Source organism: Sebastes umbrosus, chromosome 6 (assembly GCF_015220745.1).
Source record: "Sebastes umbrosus isolate fSebUmb1 chromosome 6, fSebUmb1.pri, whole genome shotgun sequence".
Taxonomy (NCBI): Eukaryota; Metazoa; Chordata; class Actinopteri; order Perciformes; family Sebastidae; genus Sebastes; species Sebastes umbrosus.
This window is the reverse complement of record NC_051274.1, coordinates 9,000,219-9,019,332: the sequence shown is the minus strand read 5'-3', so window position 1 is coordinate 9,019,332 and position 19,114 is coordinate 9,000,219. Positions and strand designations below refer to the sequence as shown.

The 19,114-nt window shown below is 38.0% G+C and overlaps 2 protein-coding genes across 2 annotated transcripts; both read right to left on the bottom strand.

The window, feature by feature from the left end:
- Nucleotides 1-3,111: 3,111 nt before the first annotated feature.
- LOC119490387 (tumor necrosis factor receptor superfamily member 14-like) lies at nt 3,112-6,280 on the bottom strand. Its single transcript, XM_037773766.1, has 4 exons — nt 5,995-6,280; nt 4,675-4,833; nt 3,869-3,953; nt 3,112-3,577 (listed from the first exon to the last, which is right to left on the bottom strand). Exons 1-4 carry the CDS (start codon nt 6,104-6,106, stop codon nt 3,439-3,441), a joined length of 495 nt encoding a protein of 164 aa, XP_037629694.1. The 5' UTR covers nt 6,107-6,280; the 3' UTR covers nt 3,112-3,438.
- Nucleotides 6,281-10,978: 4,698 nt separating this feature from the next.
- On the bottom strand, nt 10,979-18,519 carry LOC119490382 (tumor necrosis factor receptor superfamily member 14-like). The gene is made up of 7 exons (XM_037773761.1): nt 18,414-18,519; nt 18,222-18,314; nt 15,207-15,332; nt 14,191-14,349; nt 13,384-13,468; nt 12,942-13,078; nt 10,979-11,160 (listed from the first exon to the last, which is right to left on the bottom strand). The coding sequence occupies exons 1-7, from the start codon at nt 18,436-18,438 to the stop codon at nt 11,114-11,116; spliced, it is 672 nt and encodes a 223-aa protein (XP_037629689.1). The 5' UTR covers nt 18,439-18,519; the 3' UTR covers nt 10,979-11,113.
- Nucleotides 18,520-19,114: the final 595 nt, after the last annotated feature.

The window sequence follows — 19,114 nt, the reverse complement described above, 5'->3', positions numbered from 1 at the left end:
GCGCCACGGACCCGGCCCGCCTTCATAGTTCGCCATGAGATATCACCTTGATGTCATCTGGAAGCTGTCCAAAAACTCCAACATCTGCCAAGATATCGGAATCCACCTCAAACAGGACTCCTGCAAAGCCGACAGAGAGGCTAAAGATGGAGCAAGACAGAGCGGCAGGGAAGAATATCTACTACAAAGGCCATGTGGGCTATATCAATGTAACAGGGTTACTCCAGACTAGATCAGATAAAGGTAACAACATGTCACTTATTTCATGCTCTCAGATCTTTGAGAGTCTCACCCCAGGAGGTGTATATTAATATTTACAACTGAAACTTGTACACTTTGTAGGTGATGTGTATATTCTACATTATAGTTAAAAAAGGAAAGAAAGAAAAAAAAGAAAAAAGAAAAAACTTGTTCCACTTTAAAATGTTCTCAGTGAGCAATGGGAGGGGGAGATTCTTTTAAGTTAAGTTTACACTAGACTTTTTAATGACCTTCCTCCGTTCATATGAAGATGTGCACTTCAAAGAAAATGTTTAATGTTTGACATTGGTTGATTATAGATGTCATTTACTGTATAAATGTACTGTATAAATTCCTCTTAGATAGGGGCTTGTTCATAACGCTCATTTAAAAACTAACAAACCTACATCCTTAAATTTATTGTTACTTCTTTCTTATTTTTTTATTCTGTTCTTTGTATGTTTTCCTTTCATTCTATTTTTTCTTTTGTACCACTTAATGCTAGGGGTTTACAAAATTCTATAAAAAGGAAATCAACTTTCTTGTTCTATAAAAAATTAAAAAGCACAATGTTATAGGTCAGCAGGTGTCACCATACTCTTAAATAACTTTTATTGGAAGGTGGTAACCATTAAGAAGGATTCTTCTGGTTACTGGGTATTTGTGTGTTTGAAGTTAATGATCACTTTCTGATCTTAGGAAATATATATGGGTATAATACCTATAACCAAAACAAAAATCTGATTACTGAAATGACAAATGTTGTTAAAGATCTATGTTAAAAGTATCAAACTGAAGACTTTATTTTTGGAGGTGATTTTAATATTGTGATGGATGAATGGCTTGATGGAAATCCTTCAAGATATCAGGGACATCATTACAACCCTATTTTGTTTGATTTTTGTATGTATGAGGCACTCTAAACCCGGAAGCCCACCACTTTTCACTTGGTTTAAACCAGATGGTTCAGTCAAATCTAGATTATTTTTCTGGCTTGTGTCAGAAATGAGGCCTAGCTTGTAGACAAACTCCACAATTTCCACTGCACCTCTAACAGATCACTGCTTGATTAAACTTATTTTTACACCCACAAATGCATGCCGAAGGAATAAAGGTTATTGGAAATTCAACTCAAGCCTTCTTAAATATGAACCATTCTGTCAGGAAATTATAACGACAATCAATGATATAACTAAAGAATCCAATTTGACAAATTCAAATAATATTTGCAATAAACCTTTATTATACGAAGATGACAAACAACAACTAATCCTTCTGCACTCTTCTTTAGACAACATTTACATTAATAAGGCCAGAGGAGCATATATCAGGTCGCGAGCTAAGTGGATAGATGAGGGGGAAAGGAGTTCAGTATATTTCTGTAGACAGGAGAAAAAGAGACAAGAACAAAATACCATAAAGACTCTGTTAATTGATAACCAGGAATGTACTGATTAAGATCTCTGAGGAAATCTTCCAGTTCTACAGCAAATTGTACTCTTCCTGTTATTCATGTACACCATGCGGTCGCTTTCTTTGAGCTTATTAAAGAATGGATCCCTCGAGTGGATGAGTGTTGAAATGTTTATCCTGAGACAAATCTCCAGGTTCAGACGGTCTAACTAACTTCTATAGGCACTTCTGGGAACATCTGAAAGACCTTATTTTCAATATGTAAAAAGAAAGTTGTGAAACCCTCATTCTACCGACTACGATGAAGCAAGGTATCATCACCCTCATTCCCTAAACCTGGTAAAGACTCAAAATTAATTGACAATCTTAGACCTTTAACCCTACTTAATAATGACTATAACATTTTAACTCATATCTACGCGAATAGATTAAAAACTGGTATCACACAAATTATCTCAGATGCACAATCGGGTTTCATAAAAAGACGATCAATTCATAACAATATACGACTTGTACTTGACTTCAATTACTTAATTGAAGAGGAAGGCTTTATTTTATTTCTAGATTCCTTCAAAGCGTTTGATACGATTGAGCACAAATTCATGTTTCGTACTTTAGAACTATTTGGATTTGGTGAAAAATTCTTAAATATAGCTAAAGTACTTTATAAGGATACTAATAGTTCAGTTTTATTACCTCATGGTGCTTCTCCAAGATTTTCAATTGATAAAGGTATTAAACAAGGCTGTCACATTTCCCCTTTGCTCTTTAACGCTGCATCAGAAATGCTGTCCATTCTTGTAAAAAATTCAGATTTTGAAAAATTGACAGTGTTAGACAAACAACTAACAATCAGCCAACTGGCTGATTACTCATAAAAAATAGTAACCAAGTTCCAAAAATCCTCAAAAAAATAGATTTCTTTTCTAAGGCATCTGGTTTAAAGTTAAACTTAAATTATGTCAGTTATTACCTTTTCACAATTCCACTCTCACAACAGTTCATAACATCCCTATTAAATCAGTGGTTAAATACTTAGGCATACACATTACTAAGGATAAGGACTCACTAGATAATCTTAACATTTGGAATAATCTGGATAAATGTAAATGTCATCTAAATTGGTCTCAAAGAGACATCTCTATCATAGGCCCAATTTTTCCTTCAAAAATGGAGTGCATTTCCCGATTCATCTAAAATAGAGATAGGATATTACATCTAGTGATCATCACTGATGAAAGCATTACAAATGTATTCCAAAACCATTAATGATTATACAACAAAGAGGTCAATACTTAGTCTAACACACGATGACTTTTACACAAATTAATTACTGGTCAACATACAATGTGCACATTACCACAGATGAAAACTAGATGTCTATGTTGCTCCATCGTAGATTCATAGTTAAGGAGGGGGTTCATTTGGTAAATGGGAAAGGGTTACCAATATTCCTTTGGAGTCAGAAATGGTTGACAGTTCTTGTTGATTTAAACGGGGAGAGAATTCTCCCAGAGTAATACAATTGTATTATCTTCCCTGGATAATGTCATAATCGACACTTGATGGTCGATAGCAGAGTTTACGGCCCCCTAGCACAACAAATTGTTCCTTCTTTCAAACTGAAATATCTGTCAGTGACCAAATCTTCCTGAACACAAGAATGTGTTTTTCTCTTCCCAGTAGATGCAAGATGAGATAAGATGCTTCCCAGAGTAGCACGCACCAATCTCGCTACAGATGTTATACTGTATATTAGGTCAAATTAGAGATTCAGAACAAGCACTAACCTGCGATCACAAGTTCTAATGATAACAGCATGGCCATAATAAAAGGTATACAATAGAAACGCTCTCTTGAAGCAGCTCCACAGACTACATCACTGCTGCTGCTTCCTTCGACCTTTACTTCGATTTCTGAGCAACTGTCGGAAAAGAGAAAGGAAAAACAACCTTAATACTTTGTGTGTTTCAAGTGAATGTCATCATAATGTTAAAAGTACAAAGTGGGTAATGTTACACTAATTAAAAACAAATAAATATTAAAAGTTACACTTTCAAAAAAAGTCTATTGAAAGATCAGGTGAAATAAGACTGGGGGATTGGCAATGTTTGAATCTCCTGTGGATGGAAATGATCAACAATCAACATTTTGTGCTACAGGGCTGGAAAAACCCTACTTTTTTTGAGTAATTACTGTACAAACAATGTCTTACATAGTCCAAGCCGTGCAATACAGGCCATCCTGTGAAAAATGGCCTGGCTGACAATGTTCACACACTGTATCAGTTCTGCTGGTTCCTTAGAGAAACAGACAAAAGTGAGATTAATAACACGGGAACCCAACATCTGGTGAAGATCCATCATTTATCAGACTCAACTCAGTGTCTTCATTGAGTGGTTTAACATGCACACTAGTCCCCCAGTTATGATATGAGTGTACCAAACATGTCAGTGCAGGAAATCAGTCCTGAGATATGAATACTTTTAGTCCTAGGTCAACTTTCAGGAGGGTTACTGAGACGCCTGATAAACACAGGCCCAGGTCATCATATCCTGGTTTCAGAAACCTGAATATGTTATAGAGCAGGCACTAAAGAGGAGATACTTTCAAGTTATAGAGTAAAAAATATGATGATACTTGATGTAATGATGTAATGATGTCTGCGTGCTGAAGTAAAAGTCAAAATCTGACACCAGTCTGACACAGGTACACATACAAACTGTATTGTCACTCTTGTCTTCCATTTCTGATGATCAGATGGAAAGGCTAAATACAGCAGTGTGGTAAATGCAGCAGTCCAGGTCAACCAAACTGGCTGACAGAAATGACAAATCTGCTGGACTTGTAGGAGTCAAAGACGTGTCTGAAGTTCTGAACTGTCGCCGAGGCTCAGAAACTTGGATAATGTTATTAGTACCATGTATACATGGAGCTGAATAACCAGGCTACACTACGTGCCAAACCAGGATAGTGGTGTGCATTTAAACATACTTTGTGTATAATTATAATTCTTCTTACCAGGTACTTTAACCCTGTGACCAGGTGCACATGGAGTATGTTTTTTTGCTAAACTACATCCTGCACCATCCATCAAATCTTTGCAGAAATAGCCACTTAAAACATCACAAATTGTGTCAGTTGTGGTTGTGCACTCCTTTTGGACAAAGAGACCATGACCTAAAAGCAAACAGAAAAAAATAGTCATTATATTGTTGTTAAACATACATTTATACATTTTATGCAGGCTTAAAGGGCCAGTGTGTAGGATTTGGCGGCATCTACTGAATCTTCTTCCCTGTGCTGAGCATGTGGGAGAACTACGGTGGCCGACGCAAAAACATTGATGTCCCTCTAGAGCCAGTGTTTGGTTTGTCCGTTCTGGGCTACTGTAGAAACATGGTGGCCAGCTCCATGAACAGGACCCACTCCCTATGTAGATATAAACGGCTCATTCTAAGGTAACAAAAATACAACAATTCTGAGTTTCAGGTGGTTATACACTAAAGAAATCATACTAATTAATATTATATTCCATGTCTGTCAATAGATCCCCCTAAATGCTACACACTGTTCCTTTAAATCATATTTGAAATAATGTTATTATGTGCTACTTGGTCGAATGAAATCCAACCCACAGAGCTGCAGCAGGAGCTCTGATTGGCCAAACTCCTGACCAACACATAGGAGCTGGCCAATCAGAGCTCCTGTAGCTGCTCTGTGAGTTTTTAGGTTGTTCACTCACTTACACATCTTAAAATTAAAGAGTGCAACCTTCAAATGAAATCAATCACAAAATGTAAACTGCAATTGCAATTACATTATGAAATTTAATTATTGATAATTAAGAGAGAAATATAATGATACACTGTTTTATTTTTTATTTGGAGCTTCAGAACATGCTATTTAAATTATGTTTTAATTAATTTATTTTTATCGCTTTTTTATTGGTCAATAAGGTATAGTATATTATTTACAATTAAACACTGAAAATCTATTATGTCCCTGTGGTGCACTCACGGCTCCATATAAAGCACATACCTGTTACAACCCAACCTGTAAGGACATTTCCTGAATTATTAGGGCTCACTATTCAGCAAACACGCTGCCAACATAGCAGTACATTATCACATTATTTATTTTTTATCAAACTGCATCCATTAGCAGGGCTGCAATATATTTGTATTTATTGCAATTTGTTTTATACGTTTCAATTTTGCCCAGTATCCTAATTCGATCAAACCTTTTCCATGTTACTGCATTTGTCAAAATCAAACTGAATTTGGATGTTGTCAATAAGACTGAAAGACAGAGATGTTAATCAGTTCATTGTGGACATACCTTGGTCACAGGAGGTGCAGAGGAAACAGTTAGTCAGGCCATTGGGTTGGTTCATACAAGTCCCATTCCCACAGGCGTTGCACACTGTACCTGACTGCTGTGTGCAGTCCATATGAACAAATGAACCTGTTCAAGACAAAAACACACCGTCAGCGTTGCATTATCACCAAGACATGATGGGAAGTAACAATTACAAAAGCAGAAGATAACAAACTGTATCTGATAGAGTCAGTAACAATCGTGTTTCAGGTTTTTATTGGGCCAGTGTATGAAAATGCACTGCTACGCTCACAGCTATAACATTACTGCCGTACTCGCCGTCAGTCCGTCACACGCTCCCTCGCTCTCTCTGTCTGTCGCTCTCTCTCTCGACCGCATACCGACACTCGCCTACGTTAATCACACAACCCACGCACCGAATTATTCCTTAAACAAGTTCTTTATTTGTATAACACATTCTTGTTTAAAAAACATTTTCAAAATAAATTATTCCCTGATGCTTAGGCCCGGCGGGGAGTCAACCTAGGTTCGTACAACCCTGTCTCTGTCAGCCCTTTCGCCATTGTTTGCACTGTTTAGCGTTGTTAGCACTGTTAGCTGCAGGCTGCGTCTTGCTGTCGCCATGTTGAGAGCCGTTGAGAGGCAATAGAAATGCTACCAATAGAGAGGAGAAGTCACGCCCCTTCCAGTGGACCACCATGGGACCTTATTTTGGAACAAATATGTACGGTAGTCAACGAAGAGAGACAAATCATTTTTTGATCCCGTTTGAATAGCACCATGAATCACACAGATGATGTTTGTCGATTTAAAACATAATTTTGCAAGTCAATAAAATCACACCTTGTTGTAAAACTGTTGAAGTATCAGACTGTGAAAATATGTAATCAGAAAGACAACACACCCAAAAGTGTTGTAGTGACGTCTCTCTGGCTGAAGCTACGATGCCTGTGTGTTTCCTACTGGGATGAACTCACACCAGCAACGGGTCTGATCCTTCTTTTTCTTCCCGGCTGATAAAAAGAGCAGGAGTCTCTGGATAAAACACATCAGATAGGCTAACGTTTCATTTGTGCATGGAACATAGCTAAGATAGCTAGGTAGCTAGTGTTGATGACTAATATTGTGTGAGACGAGAGATGTAGTTCACTGAACGGTTTCACACAAAACTAAACGATACTATGACAAACTGAGACTTTCTTGACTTGCAAAATTATCTTTTAAATTGACACATATCATATGTGTGATTCATGGTGCAATTCAAAAAGGATACAATTAATACTTGTCTCTCACTGTTGACCACTGTACATATTTTATCCAAAATAAGATCCCATGGGGTCCACTGGAAGGGGACTACGCCTCTCTAGCCCAGATTTAGCATAAATGTGTGTTCAGCCTGGTTTCATGGTTTGTGTTCTAACGTCTTTGCTTCACATTAGTGTGAATTCCTGTCGAGCATGAGATAGGTATAAGGTTACTGATGGTTAATATGGGTAACGTTACTTCCACTGATTTTTTTTATATTGAGAACATGACAAGTACAAACTGACAAGGCATATGGGACAAAGGAGGACGGTCTGCAGGACAGATAATAATGCACTATACTCACTTATAACAGTCTCTTCTGCACTATATTCACTTTTAACAGTTTTCTTCATCTCCTTATATTTTTATATCTGGTATATTTTTTTGTACTTTGCACTACTAACTTTTTTACTGCCTTTTTACTAACGTGTTTTGCACTATGGAACTGTGATGCTGAAACTTGAATTTCCTTCGGGATCAATAAAGCTACTATCCATCTATCTATCTATCTATCTACAGGTCTTATTCATCAAAATGTTCTGCCTCAGGTTCGTACAAAAATGAAAATGAAAATAAAATGCATCCTTAAAAACAGGGCTATCTCACATTAACTTAAACATATCTAGTAATGTAAAACAAGCTTTCTTGTCTTTCACAAGTCTCAGTCACATCCATGGTGACAACCCGTGACACTGCCAACTTCCTGAACTGCAGACACTAACACTGCAGATCACTCCTGAAAGACGAGGCTAGAGTTATAATTTACCTTCGAGACATTTCAGACAGCATTCCCCGTCCCTTGTTTTATATTCCTCAGGAAGACAGCACATCACTGATGCCATGAGTGCAGCAACATACCCTGTTAAAGAAACAGTAACGTTAGTTTCAGTGTTTTAATGTAGCACCTACATACGAGCTGTTACGGTAGAGGCTGATTATACCCTATAAGAGAGACGGTATGGGGCGACATATATATATATTATATTATATTATTATCGTAAATAATTTGTGCTTTACAGTATTGCATTATTTGTTTGTTGTATGGCACATGATTCATTTCCAAAAGGACTGATAATAAACATCTATAAATCAAACGTTAACTTATATCCGAGTCTGCACAACACGTCGTGTCACGTTGGCTTAATAACTAAGTTTAGCATTACAGTACTTCGTTGTATGATAGGATACTTACCGAGCACGGCCAAAGTCGAAAGCATGATAACACGAGTTATCACATAGTTCCATCGAGCGTTCGATACAATAGTTCTGTTTTGGATTAAAAAAATCCCACAAACAACAAAATTGATTTAGCTAGAAAGCCGGATACTTCCGCAAGAACCGGGCAAGCTGCATCTTGTAAGCTAGCGTTCAATTGCCCCGAAGTTTACTTATAAAGTTAAGTCAAACAAGATTAAGAGCGCTTTCACATTAGGTAAGATTGAGCTGTACTTTAACCGAGTACAATAAACCCTCCCCCTCCACTCAGCACATTAGTACAGTAGCTCTGTAGCTGAGTTCACTGCGTCATCATCCACGTGTGTTTGTTTATGTTGAGATCAGCTGTTCTAGTGGTGGAGCATCTTAAAACACTGCATTCAAACTGGACAGAAACAAAATAAAACTCACCAATACTGTCGTCGTTAGTCTTTCCAACAATCACCAACTCTGGTTTGGTCGTAATAAACTCTTTATTTCACAGTTTGATGTGGCTCTGCTCGTCTCCCTCTCCCTCTCGTCTGCCTTCCTGCTTTATGACCCACAGCCGTGCAGCTCAGAGGATGAGATCGGCGCATGATGCGCGCAGATAAAGACAAAATACAAGGCCTGAAAGAAAAAGATGACGAACAGATCCGAGACGTAATCATCAGTATCTTGTCCAGAATCACACCGCAGTGGGCTTCATCCATGGAAACACTGGTCGATACCGTTCACCGCCTTGGAAGAAGAGAAGAAGGGAGACACCGGCAGGTCATCATCCAGTTCACCAGATAGCAGTAGACTCAGGGGCGGATCCGCCCCCAGGTCGGTACATCCGCCCTAGTGTCTCACTCATTCGGCTATGCGCCACGGATCCGGCCCGCCTCCATAGTTCGCCATGAGATATCACCTTGATGTCATCTGGAAGCTGTCCAAAAACTCCAAGATCTGCCAAGATATCGGAATCCACCTCAAACAGGACTCCTGCAAAGCCGACAGAGAGGCCAAAGATGGAGCAAGACAGAGCGGCAGGGAAGAATATCTACTACAAAGGCCATGTGGGCTATATCAATGTAACAGGGTTACTCCAGACTAGATCAGATAAAGGTAACAACATGTCACTTATTTCATGCTCTCAGATCTTTGAGAGTCTCACCCCAGGAGGTGTATATTAATATTTACAACTCGGGTGTCTGAAACTTGTACACTTTGCAGGTGAAGTATATATTCTGCATTGTAGTTAAAAAGGGAAAGAAAGAAGAAAAAAAACTTGTTCAACTTTAAAATGTTCTCAGTGAGCAATGGGAGGGGGAGATTCTTTTAAGTTAAGTTTACACTAGACTATTTAATGACCTTCCTCCGTTCATATGAAGATGTGCACTTCAAAGAAAATGTTTAATGTTTGACATTGGTTGATTATAGATGTCATTTACTGTATAAATTCCTCTTAGATAGGGTCTTGTTCATAACGCTCATTTAAAAACTAACAAACCTACATCCTTAAACTTATTGTTACTTCTTTCTTATATTTTTATTCTATTCTTTGTATGTTTTCCTTTAATTCTATTTTCTCTTTTGTATCACTTAATGCTAGGGGTTTACGAGATTCTAAAGAAAGGAAATCAACTTTCTTGTTCTGTAAAAAGCACAATGTCATCTTCTTCAATAAACTCACTCTAATGACACAGATGAAACGTTTTGGTCAAACCAGTGGGGAGACAAAATACTATTTAGCCATGGTACAAATAGGTCAGCAGGTGTCGCCATACTCTTAAATAACTTTCCTGGGAAGGTGGTAACCATTAAGAAGGATTCTTCTGGTCACTGGGCATTTTGTGTGTTTGAAGTTAATGATCACTTTCTGATCTTAAGAAATATATATGGGTATAATAACTATCACCAAAACAAAAATCTGATTACTGAAAAGACATATTTTGTAAAAGATCTATGTCAAAGGTATCAAACTGAAGACTTTATTTTTGGAGGTGATTTTAATATGATGGATGAATGGCTTGATAGAAATCCTTCAAGATATCAAGGACATTATTACAACCCTATTTTGTTTGATTTTTGTATGTATGGCGCACTCTAAACCCGGAAGCCCAAATATTCACTTGGTTTAAACCAGATGGTTCAGTCAAATCTAGATTAGATTTCTGGCTTGTGTCAGAAACGAGGCCTAGTTTGGAGACAAACTCCACAATTTCCACTGCACCTCTAACAGATCACTGCTTGATTAAACTTATTTTTACACCCACAAATGCATGCCGAAGGAATAAAGGTTATTGGAAATTCAACTCAAGCCTTCTTAAATATTAACCATTCTGTCAGGAAATTATAACAACAATCAATGATATAACTAAAGAATCCAATTTTACAAATTATAGGGATAAATGGGAATACTTAAAATAGAAGGTACGTCAAATTTCCATATCAAATAGCAAAATATTAAGCAGAGCTAGTAAACAAGGGGAAATAGAAATTGTGAAGGAAGTAAACAATATTTGCAATAAACCTTTATTATACAAAGATGACAAACAACAACTAATCCTTCTGCACTCTTCTTTAGACAACATTTACATTAATAAGGCCAGAGGAGCAAATATCAGGTCGCGAGCTAAGTGGATAGATGAGGGGGAAAGGAGTTCAGTATATTTCTGTAAACTGGAGAAAAAGAGACAAGAACAAAATACCATAAAGACTCTGTTAATTGATAACCAGGAATGTACTGATTAAGATCTCTGAGGAAATCTTCCAGTTCTACAGCAGATTGTGCTCTTCCTCTTATTCATGTACACCATGCGGTCGCTTTCTTTGAGCTTATTAAAGAATGGATCCCTCGAGTGGATGAGTGTTTCAGAAGTGTATGTGATGCAGAAATCAGAATGGACGAAGTAGAAAAAGGCTTGAAATGTTTATCCTTAGACAAATCTCCAGGTTCAGACGGTCTAACTAGTAACTTCTATAGGCACTTCTGGGAACATCTGAAAGACCTTATTTTCAATATGTTAAAAGAAATTTGTGAAACCCTCATTCTACCGACTACGATGAAGCAAGGAATCATCACCCTCATTCCCTAAACCTGGTAAGGACTAAAAATTAATTGACAATCTTAGACCTATAACCCTACTTAATAATGACTATAACATTTTAACTCATATCTACGCAAATAGATTAACACTGGTATCACACAAATGATCTCAGACACACAATCGGGTTTCATAAAAGGACGATCAATTCATAACAATATACGACTTGTACTTGACTTCAATTACTTAATTGAAGATGAAGGCTTTATTTTATTTCTAGATTTCTTCAAAGCGTTTGATACGATAGAGCACAAATTCATGTTTCATACTTTAGAACTATTTGGATTTGGGGAAAAATTCTTAAATATAGTTAAATTACTTCATAAGGATACTAATAGTTCAGTTTTATTACCTCATGGTGCTTCTCCAAGATTTTCAATTGATAAAGGTATTAAACAAGGCTGTCACATTTCCCCTTTGCTCTTTATCGCTGCAGCAGAAATGCTTTACATTCTTGTAAAAAATTCAGATTTTGAAAAATTGACAGTGTTAGACAAACAACTAACAATCAGTCAACTGGCTGATTACTCATAAAAAATAGTAACGAAGTTCAAAAAATCCTCAAAAAAATAGATTTCTTTTCTAAGGTATCTGGTTTAAAGTTAAACTTAAATTATGTCAGTTATTACCTATTCACAATTCCACTCTCACAACAGTTCATAACATCCCTATTAAATCAGTGGTTAAATAATAAGGCATACACATTACTAAGGATAAGGACTCACTACATAATCTTGACATTTGGAATAATCTGGATAAATGTAAATCTCATCTAAATTCCTGGTCTCAGAGAGACATCTCCATCATAGGCAGGATTTTTCTTTCAAAAAATGGAGTGCATTTCCAGATTCATCTACCCAGCTTAGTCCTTATCACTTCCAAAAAATGCAATAAAAGCCATAAACCAAGCTTATTTCAATTATATCTTGAAAAGGAAAACACACAATATTAAGAAAGGCACTATGGTTAAAGAATATGAGGTAGGTTAAGTTGGTAAATCGGAAAGGGTTACCAATGCTCCTTTGGAGTCAGAAAGGGTTGACAGTTCTTGTTGATTTAAACGGGGAGAGAATTCTCCCAGAGTAATACAATTGTATTATCTTCCCTGGATAATGTCAAAATCAACACTTGATGGTCGATAGCAGAGTTTATGGCCCCCTAGCACAACAAATTGTTCCTTTTTTCAAACTGAAATATCTGTCAGTGACCAAATCTTCCTGGACACAAGAATGTGTTTTTCTCTTCCCAGTAGATGCAAGACGAGATAAGATGCTTCCCAGAGTGGCACGCACCAATCTCGCTACAGATGTTATACTGTATATTAGGTCAAATTAGAGATTCAGAACAAGCACTAACCTGCGATCACAAGTTCTAATGATAATAGCGTGGCCATAATAAGCGGTATATAATAGAAATGCTCTCTTGAAGCAGCTCCACAGACAACATCACTGCTGCTGCTTCCTTCTTTCATCTTAAATCCGGTTTCTGAGCAACTGTCAGAAAAGAGAAAGGAAAAACAACCTTAATACTTTGTGTGTTTCAAATGAAAACTCATTTGAAGTGTCATCATAATGTTAAAAGTACAAAGTGGGTAATGTTACACTAATTAAAAACAAATCAATATTTAAAGTTACACTTTCAAAAAAAAGGTCTATTGAAAGATCAGATGAAATAAGACTGGGGGATTGGCAATGTTTGAATCTCCTGTGGATGGAAATGATCAACAATCAACATTTTGTGCTACAGGGCAGGAAAAACCCTACTTTTTTGAGTAATTACTGTACAAACAATGTCTTACCTAGTCCAAGCCGTGCAATTCCAGCCATCCTGTGAAAAATGGCCTGGCTGACAAAGTTCACACACTGTATCATTTCTGCTGGTTCCTTAGAGAAACAGACAAAAGTGAGATTAATAACACGGGAACCCAACATCTGGTGAAGAGCCATCATTTATCAGACTCAACTCAGTGTCTTCATTGAGTGGTTTAACATGCACACTAGTCCCCCAGTTATGATATGAGTGTACCAAACATGTCAGTGCAGGAAATCAGTCCTGAGATATGAATACTTTTAGTCCTAAGTCAACTTTCAGGAGGGTTACTGACACGCCTGATAAACACGGGCCCAGGTCATCATATCCTGGTTTCAGAAACCTGAATATGTTATAGAGCAGGCACTATAGAGGAGACACTTTCAAGTTATAGAGTAAAAAATATGATGATACTTGATGTAATGATGTCTGCGTGCTGAAGTAAAAGTCAAAATCGAACACCAGTCTGACACAGGTACACATACAAACTGTATTGTCACTCTTGTCTTCCATTTCTGATGATCAGATGGAAAGGCTAAATACAGCAGTGTGGTAAATGCAGCAGTCCAGGCCAACCAAACTTGCTGACAGAAATGACAAATCTGCTGGATTTGGAGGAGTCAAAGACGTGTCTGAAGTTCTGAACTGTCGCCGAGGCTCAGAAACTTGGATACTGTTATTAGTACCATGTATACATGGAGCTGAATAACCAGGCTACACTATGTGCCAAACCAGGATAGTAGTGTGCATGTAAACATATTCACTGTGCGACTGGTCTGACTTGAATTTTTCTTACCAGGTACTTTTATCCTGTGACCAGGTTCACATGGAGAATGTTTTTTTGCTAAACTACATCCTGCATCATCCATCAAATGTTTGCAGAAATAGCCACTTAAAACATCACAAATTGTGTCAGTTGTGGTTGTGCACTCCTGTTGGGCAAAGAGACCATGACCTAAAAGCAAACAGAAAAAAATAGTCATTATATTGTTTTTAAACATACATTTATACATTTTATGCAAGCTTAAAGGGCCAGTGTGTAGGATTTGGCGACATCTAGCGGTGAGGTTGCAGGTTGCAACCTACTGAATCTTCTTCCCTGTGCTGAGCATGTGAGAGAACTACTGTGTTTATGTGCTACTTAGTCGACTGCAACCAAGGACTAAATAAATGAAATCCAACCCACAGAGCTGCAGCAGGAGCTCTGATTGGCCAAACTCCTGACTAACACATAGGAGCTGGCCAATCAGAGCTCCTGTAGCTGCTCTGTGGGTTTTTAAGTTGTTCGCTCACTTACACATCTTAAATTTAAAGAGTGCAACTTTCAAATGAAATCAATCACAAAATGTAAACTGCAATTGCAATTACATTATGAAATTTAATTATTGATCATTAAGAGAGAAATATAATGATACATTGTTTTATTTTTTACTTGGAGCTTCAGAACATGCTATTTAAATTATGTTTTAATTCATTTATTTGTATCGCTTTTTATTGGTCAATAAGGTATATTATATTATTTACAATTAAACACTGTGAAAATCTATTATGTCCCTGTGGTGCACTCAAGGCTCCATATAAAGCACATACCTGTTACAACACAACCTGTAAGGACATTTCCTAAATTATCAGGGCTCACTTTTCAGTAGACACGCTGTCAACATTTTTATTTATTGCAATTTGTTTTATACGATTAAATTTTGCCCAGTATCCTAATTCGATCAAACCTTTTCCACGTTACCGCATTTGTCAAAATCAAACTGAATTTGGAGGTTGAAAGACAGAAATGTTAATCATTCATTGTGGACATACCTTGATCACAGGAGGTGCAGAGGAAACATTTACTCAGGCCATTGGGTTGGTTCATATAAGTCCCATTCACACAGGCGCTGCACCGTGTGCCTGACTTCTGTGTGCAGTCTCTTTGAACAACTGAACCTGTTCAAGACAAAAAAACACCGTCAGCATCTCATTATCACCAAGACATGATGGGAAGTAACAATTACAAAAGCAGATGATAACAAACTGTATCTGATAGAGTCAGTAACAATTGTGTTTCAGGTTTTTATTGGGCCATTGTATGAAAATGCACTGCTAAGCTCACAGCTATAACATTACTGCCGTACTCGCCGTCAGTCCGTCACACGCTCCCTCACTCTCTCTGTCTGTCGCTCTCTCTCTCGACCGCATACCGACACTTGCTAACGTTAATCACACAACCCACGCACCGAATTATTCCTTAAAGGAGTTTGCTATGTGTATAATACATTTTTGTTTAAAAGACATTTTAAAAATAAATTATTCCCCGATGCTTAGGCCCGGCAGGGAGTCAACCTAGGTTCGTACAACCCTGTCTCTGTCAGCCCTTTCGCCATTGTTTGCACTGTATAGCGTTGTTAGCACTGTTAGCTGCAAGCTGCGTCTTGCTGTCGCCATGTTGAGAGCCGTTGAGAGGCAATAGAAATGCTACCAATAGAGAGGAGAAGTCACGCCCCTTCCAGTGGACCACCATGGGACAAATATGTACAGTAATCAACAGTGAGAGACAAATACATTTTTTATCCCGTTTGAATAGCGCCATGAATCACACAGATGATGTTTGTCGATTTAAAACATAATTTTGCAAGTCAATAAAATCACACCTTGTTGTAAAACTGTTGAAGTATCAGACTGTGAAAATATGTAATCAGAAAGACAACACACCCAAAAGTGTCGTAGTGACGTCTCTCTGGCTGAGGCTACGATGCCTGTGTGTTTCCTACTGGGATGAACTCACACCAGCAACGGGTCTGATCCTTCTTTTTCTTCCCGGCTGATAAAAAGACCTGGAGCTGCTGCTGCTGCTGTCAGCCCTTTCTTTCTACATAGAGTTTGCCTTTAAATGGCCATTTCATTTCATTATAAATATAATTTATATTTATTTTAGACAGAGAAAGGTTCAGAAACGTGTGGTAATTTGTAAATAATAGTAATAATCCACAATTAAAACTCCGTACTATATTCATTCATGGAGCTCTCCAAGTCACTGCATGTTCTAGAACACTGTCCGGCACATATTTCAGAATAAAAGCCTTATGTTAACAAATGAAGGAATTCTGTCTACAGAAAAAACGCTTGAGGGCTTTTATTTTGAAATGAAAGCAGGAATTGTTGATTTAAACCCTATACTTTATCAATTCATGGAGCTCTCCAAGTGACTTTAAGTTCCACAGCACTGACTGCTCATATTTCAGAATAAAAGCCTTGTGTTAACAAATGAAGAAATTTGGGCCATAGAAAAAACGCTTCAGGACTTTTATTTTGAAATGAAAGCAGGAAGTGTTGATTTAAAAATAAGTCTTTTCTTTTCCCATCTCCATAACATATACTACAGATAGACATCGAAATGGTAGGAAAGTCTTGCTGATATGATGTCAATATAAAGTCAATAGATCACTTTCCCTGTCTGTTGCTCCTGTGAGACGCGTGCGTCAAAAATAGGCCAGACCTCTATTCTCTAGAAGAGACGCAGCTGAGTGTGGCTGCTCTAACCTGTTAACAGGGACGCCGAAATAAAAAAACAACAGGGTTGCGTTCAAATAGTCCTTTTTGCTTAGGAAGGTTCCTAACTGAGTGAAATGACCCAGAAGTACCTCAGTAGCAGCCATGATAAGAGCCATTCGAATTCACCAAATGTTAAGGAAAGGAACTTCAATGCTTCCTTTATTATCTCCTTTAGCATAGGATACACTGGACCATCCTTTACCAAAGGAAACGAGAGAATAACATCCCACAATTCCTTGCGGCCGTAGCATTTAAAGCGACGCACGGTTCGGCCGTTCATAATAACAAACTATATGCTTATCTTGCATATTATTTTCATACGCTCATACACTAATTGGGATTCATGTTTAATATTAGTGGACAGTGACAACAATTTCGTTTCACTTTATTTTTAATTAATTATTTATTTCAAACATGTAACAAATACCTCAGTAAAAAACAAAACAAGAATAACTAATAAAATGAACAGTAAACAACCAATTAACAAATAATCCACATAAATACATATTACGAATATTTCAAAAAGAAGTTGGAAGAAGTACAGCCTACACTTACAGTATATGGTCCTACCCCTTCTCCATAACTCGAACAATTAACTCAATATTTATCATATATTCCTGTTTATTTCAATCCCAACCGTGGTAATGAAGTGATGTTTTTCCACGTTAGGTCAGATGATCCTTTTTTATGTTGATAGAGTGTTCCAGCAGCAGGAGGAGGAGCTGTGGTATCTCTGTTTAACACACCGCAGGTGAAGGAGTCTGTCACCGAAAGACCTATTTAATAACGCACGGGGAGAAACAGCGCCTTTTGTAGTCCATCTTCAGAACATTGTAGTTTCACCACAGCAAACTTGACGTCACTAACATCTGCCGCCGTCGCATCATAATGACCAAGCCTAGTGAAACACCGTTGTCTTTTCCTAACTCCTTCTGAATCCTCCTTCTCATCTTTCCTTGACCTCATGACGTTTTCCACTGAGGTCAAGGAAACGTGGTTAGGAAAAGACGTTAGGACGTAATTATTTGACTATTCGAACGCAACCCAGGTAACGCAGCAGCCACGCGCTCCTGATGTTCCATGTGTGTCCACAGCTTTAGTGACTTCCAGTGGTTCAGACTGGTTCAAACAAAGTCCAAGTTCTTGTTTTCAACACAAACACCAAACTCATTGTTCTCTTAATACAGCCATGGTGACAACCCGTGTCAACTCCATCTCTTCCTGATCTGTAGACACTAGCACTGCAGATCACTCCTGAAAGACGAGGCTAGAGTTATAATTTACCTTCGAGACATGGTGAGCAGCATTCCCCGTCCCTTGTTTCATATTCGTCAGAAAGACAGCACATCACTGGTGCCATGAGTGCAGCAATATACCCTGTTAAAGGAGAGTACCGTTAGTTTCAGTGTTTTAATGTAGCACCTACACACGAGCTGTTACGGTAGAGGATGATAAGATTCCGTGTACGATACTTACCGAGCACGGCCAATGTCGAAAGCATGATAACACAAGCTATCACATAGTTTCATCCAGCATTGGATTCAATAGTACTGTTTTGGATTTTAGATATCCGCTAACCTTGTCAGCTACAAAGCAAGGCCTATCGAAAGGAGGTTGGTCACGGGGCACGGGATATGCATGCGCAGTGTAACTGAAGCTGCGTTGCGATTGGCTCAATTTTGGCGAGAGCAGGCAGGGTTTTACTGCGCATGTGTAGTAGCCCCGGACATGACGCGTGACCTAGCCTCCTTTCCATAGGTCTTGATAGAAAGCCCCTAAACTTCAGCAGCAGGGGTGCGGCAAATTTAAATCAGGGGTTTACCCAAGATTACAGATCAGACAATAGACTCGTTGGAGATGAACTGCGACTGGCCTGGAAAGTAGACGAGATCAGGCGGCAAAAGCAGGGGGCGGTGACTAAAAGCTGCTTCAGGTTGGACAGTTTCCAGCCGTTTCCAGCAGCCTTCACTAAATTTACAGGAAGTCACAGAAACAGTTATTTCCTGTTAGATCAGATCTGTAGCACACTTTTCAGACCATGTTGGGATTTATTTATATTAGTTTGTAAATCTATGTGGAAATGTGCATGTGTCTGGCATTGGATTCTATCCTTTATTATTTTTATGTCCGCCTTGTAAAGCACATAATGAGCACTCCTTTTGATAAGTGTTATATAT

Coding starts and splice junctions, on each gene's coding strand:
- LOC119490387 (XM_037773766.1), bottom strand. CDS start 6,106: ATGGACTGCACACAGCAGTCAGGTACAGTGTGCAACGCCTGTGGGAAT. Junction 4,834..5,994: donor CTGCACCTCCTGTGACCAAG/GTATGTCCACAA, acceptor GTTTGCTTTTAG/GTCATGGTCTCTTTGTCCAA. Junction 3,578..3,868: donor TATTGCACGGCTTGGACTAT/GTAAGACATTGT, acceptor CTTTTCCGACAG/TTGCTCAGAAATCGAAGTAA.
- LOC119490382 (XM_037773761.1), bottom strand. CDS start 18,438: ATGCTTTCGACATTGGCCGTGCTCG. Junction 15,333..18,221: donor CTGCTCACCATGTCTCGAAG/GTAAATTATAAC, acceptor TGTCTTGAACAG/GTTCAGTTGTTCAAAGAGAC. Junction 13,469..14,190: donor TCACAGGATAAAAGTACCTG/GTAAGAAAAATT, acceptor TGTTTCTCTAAG/GAACCAGCAGAAATGATACA.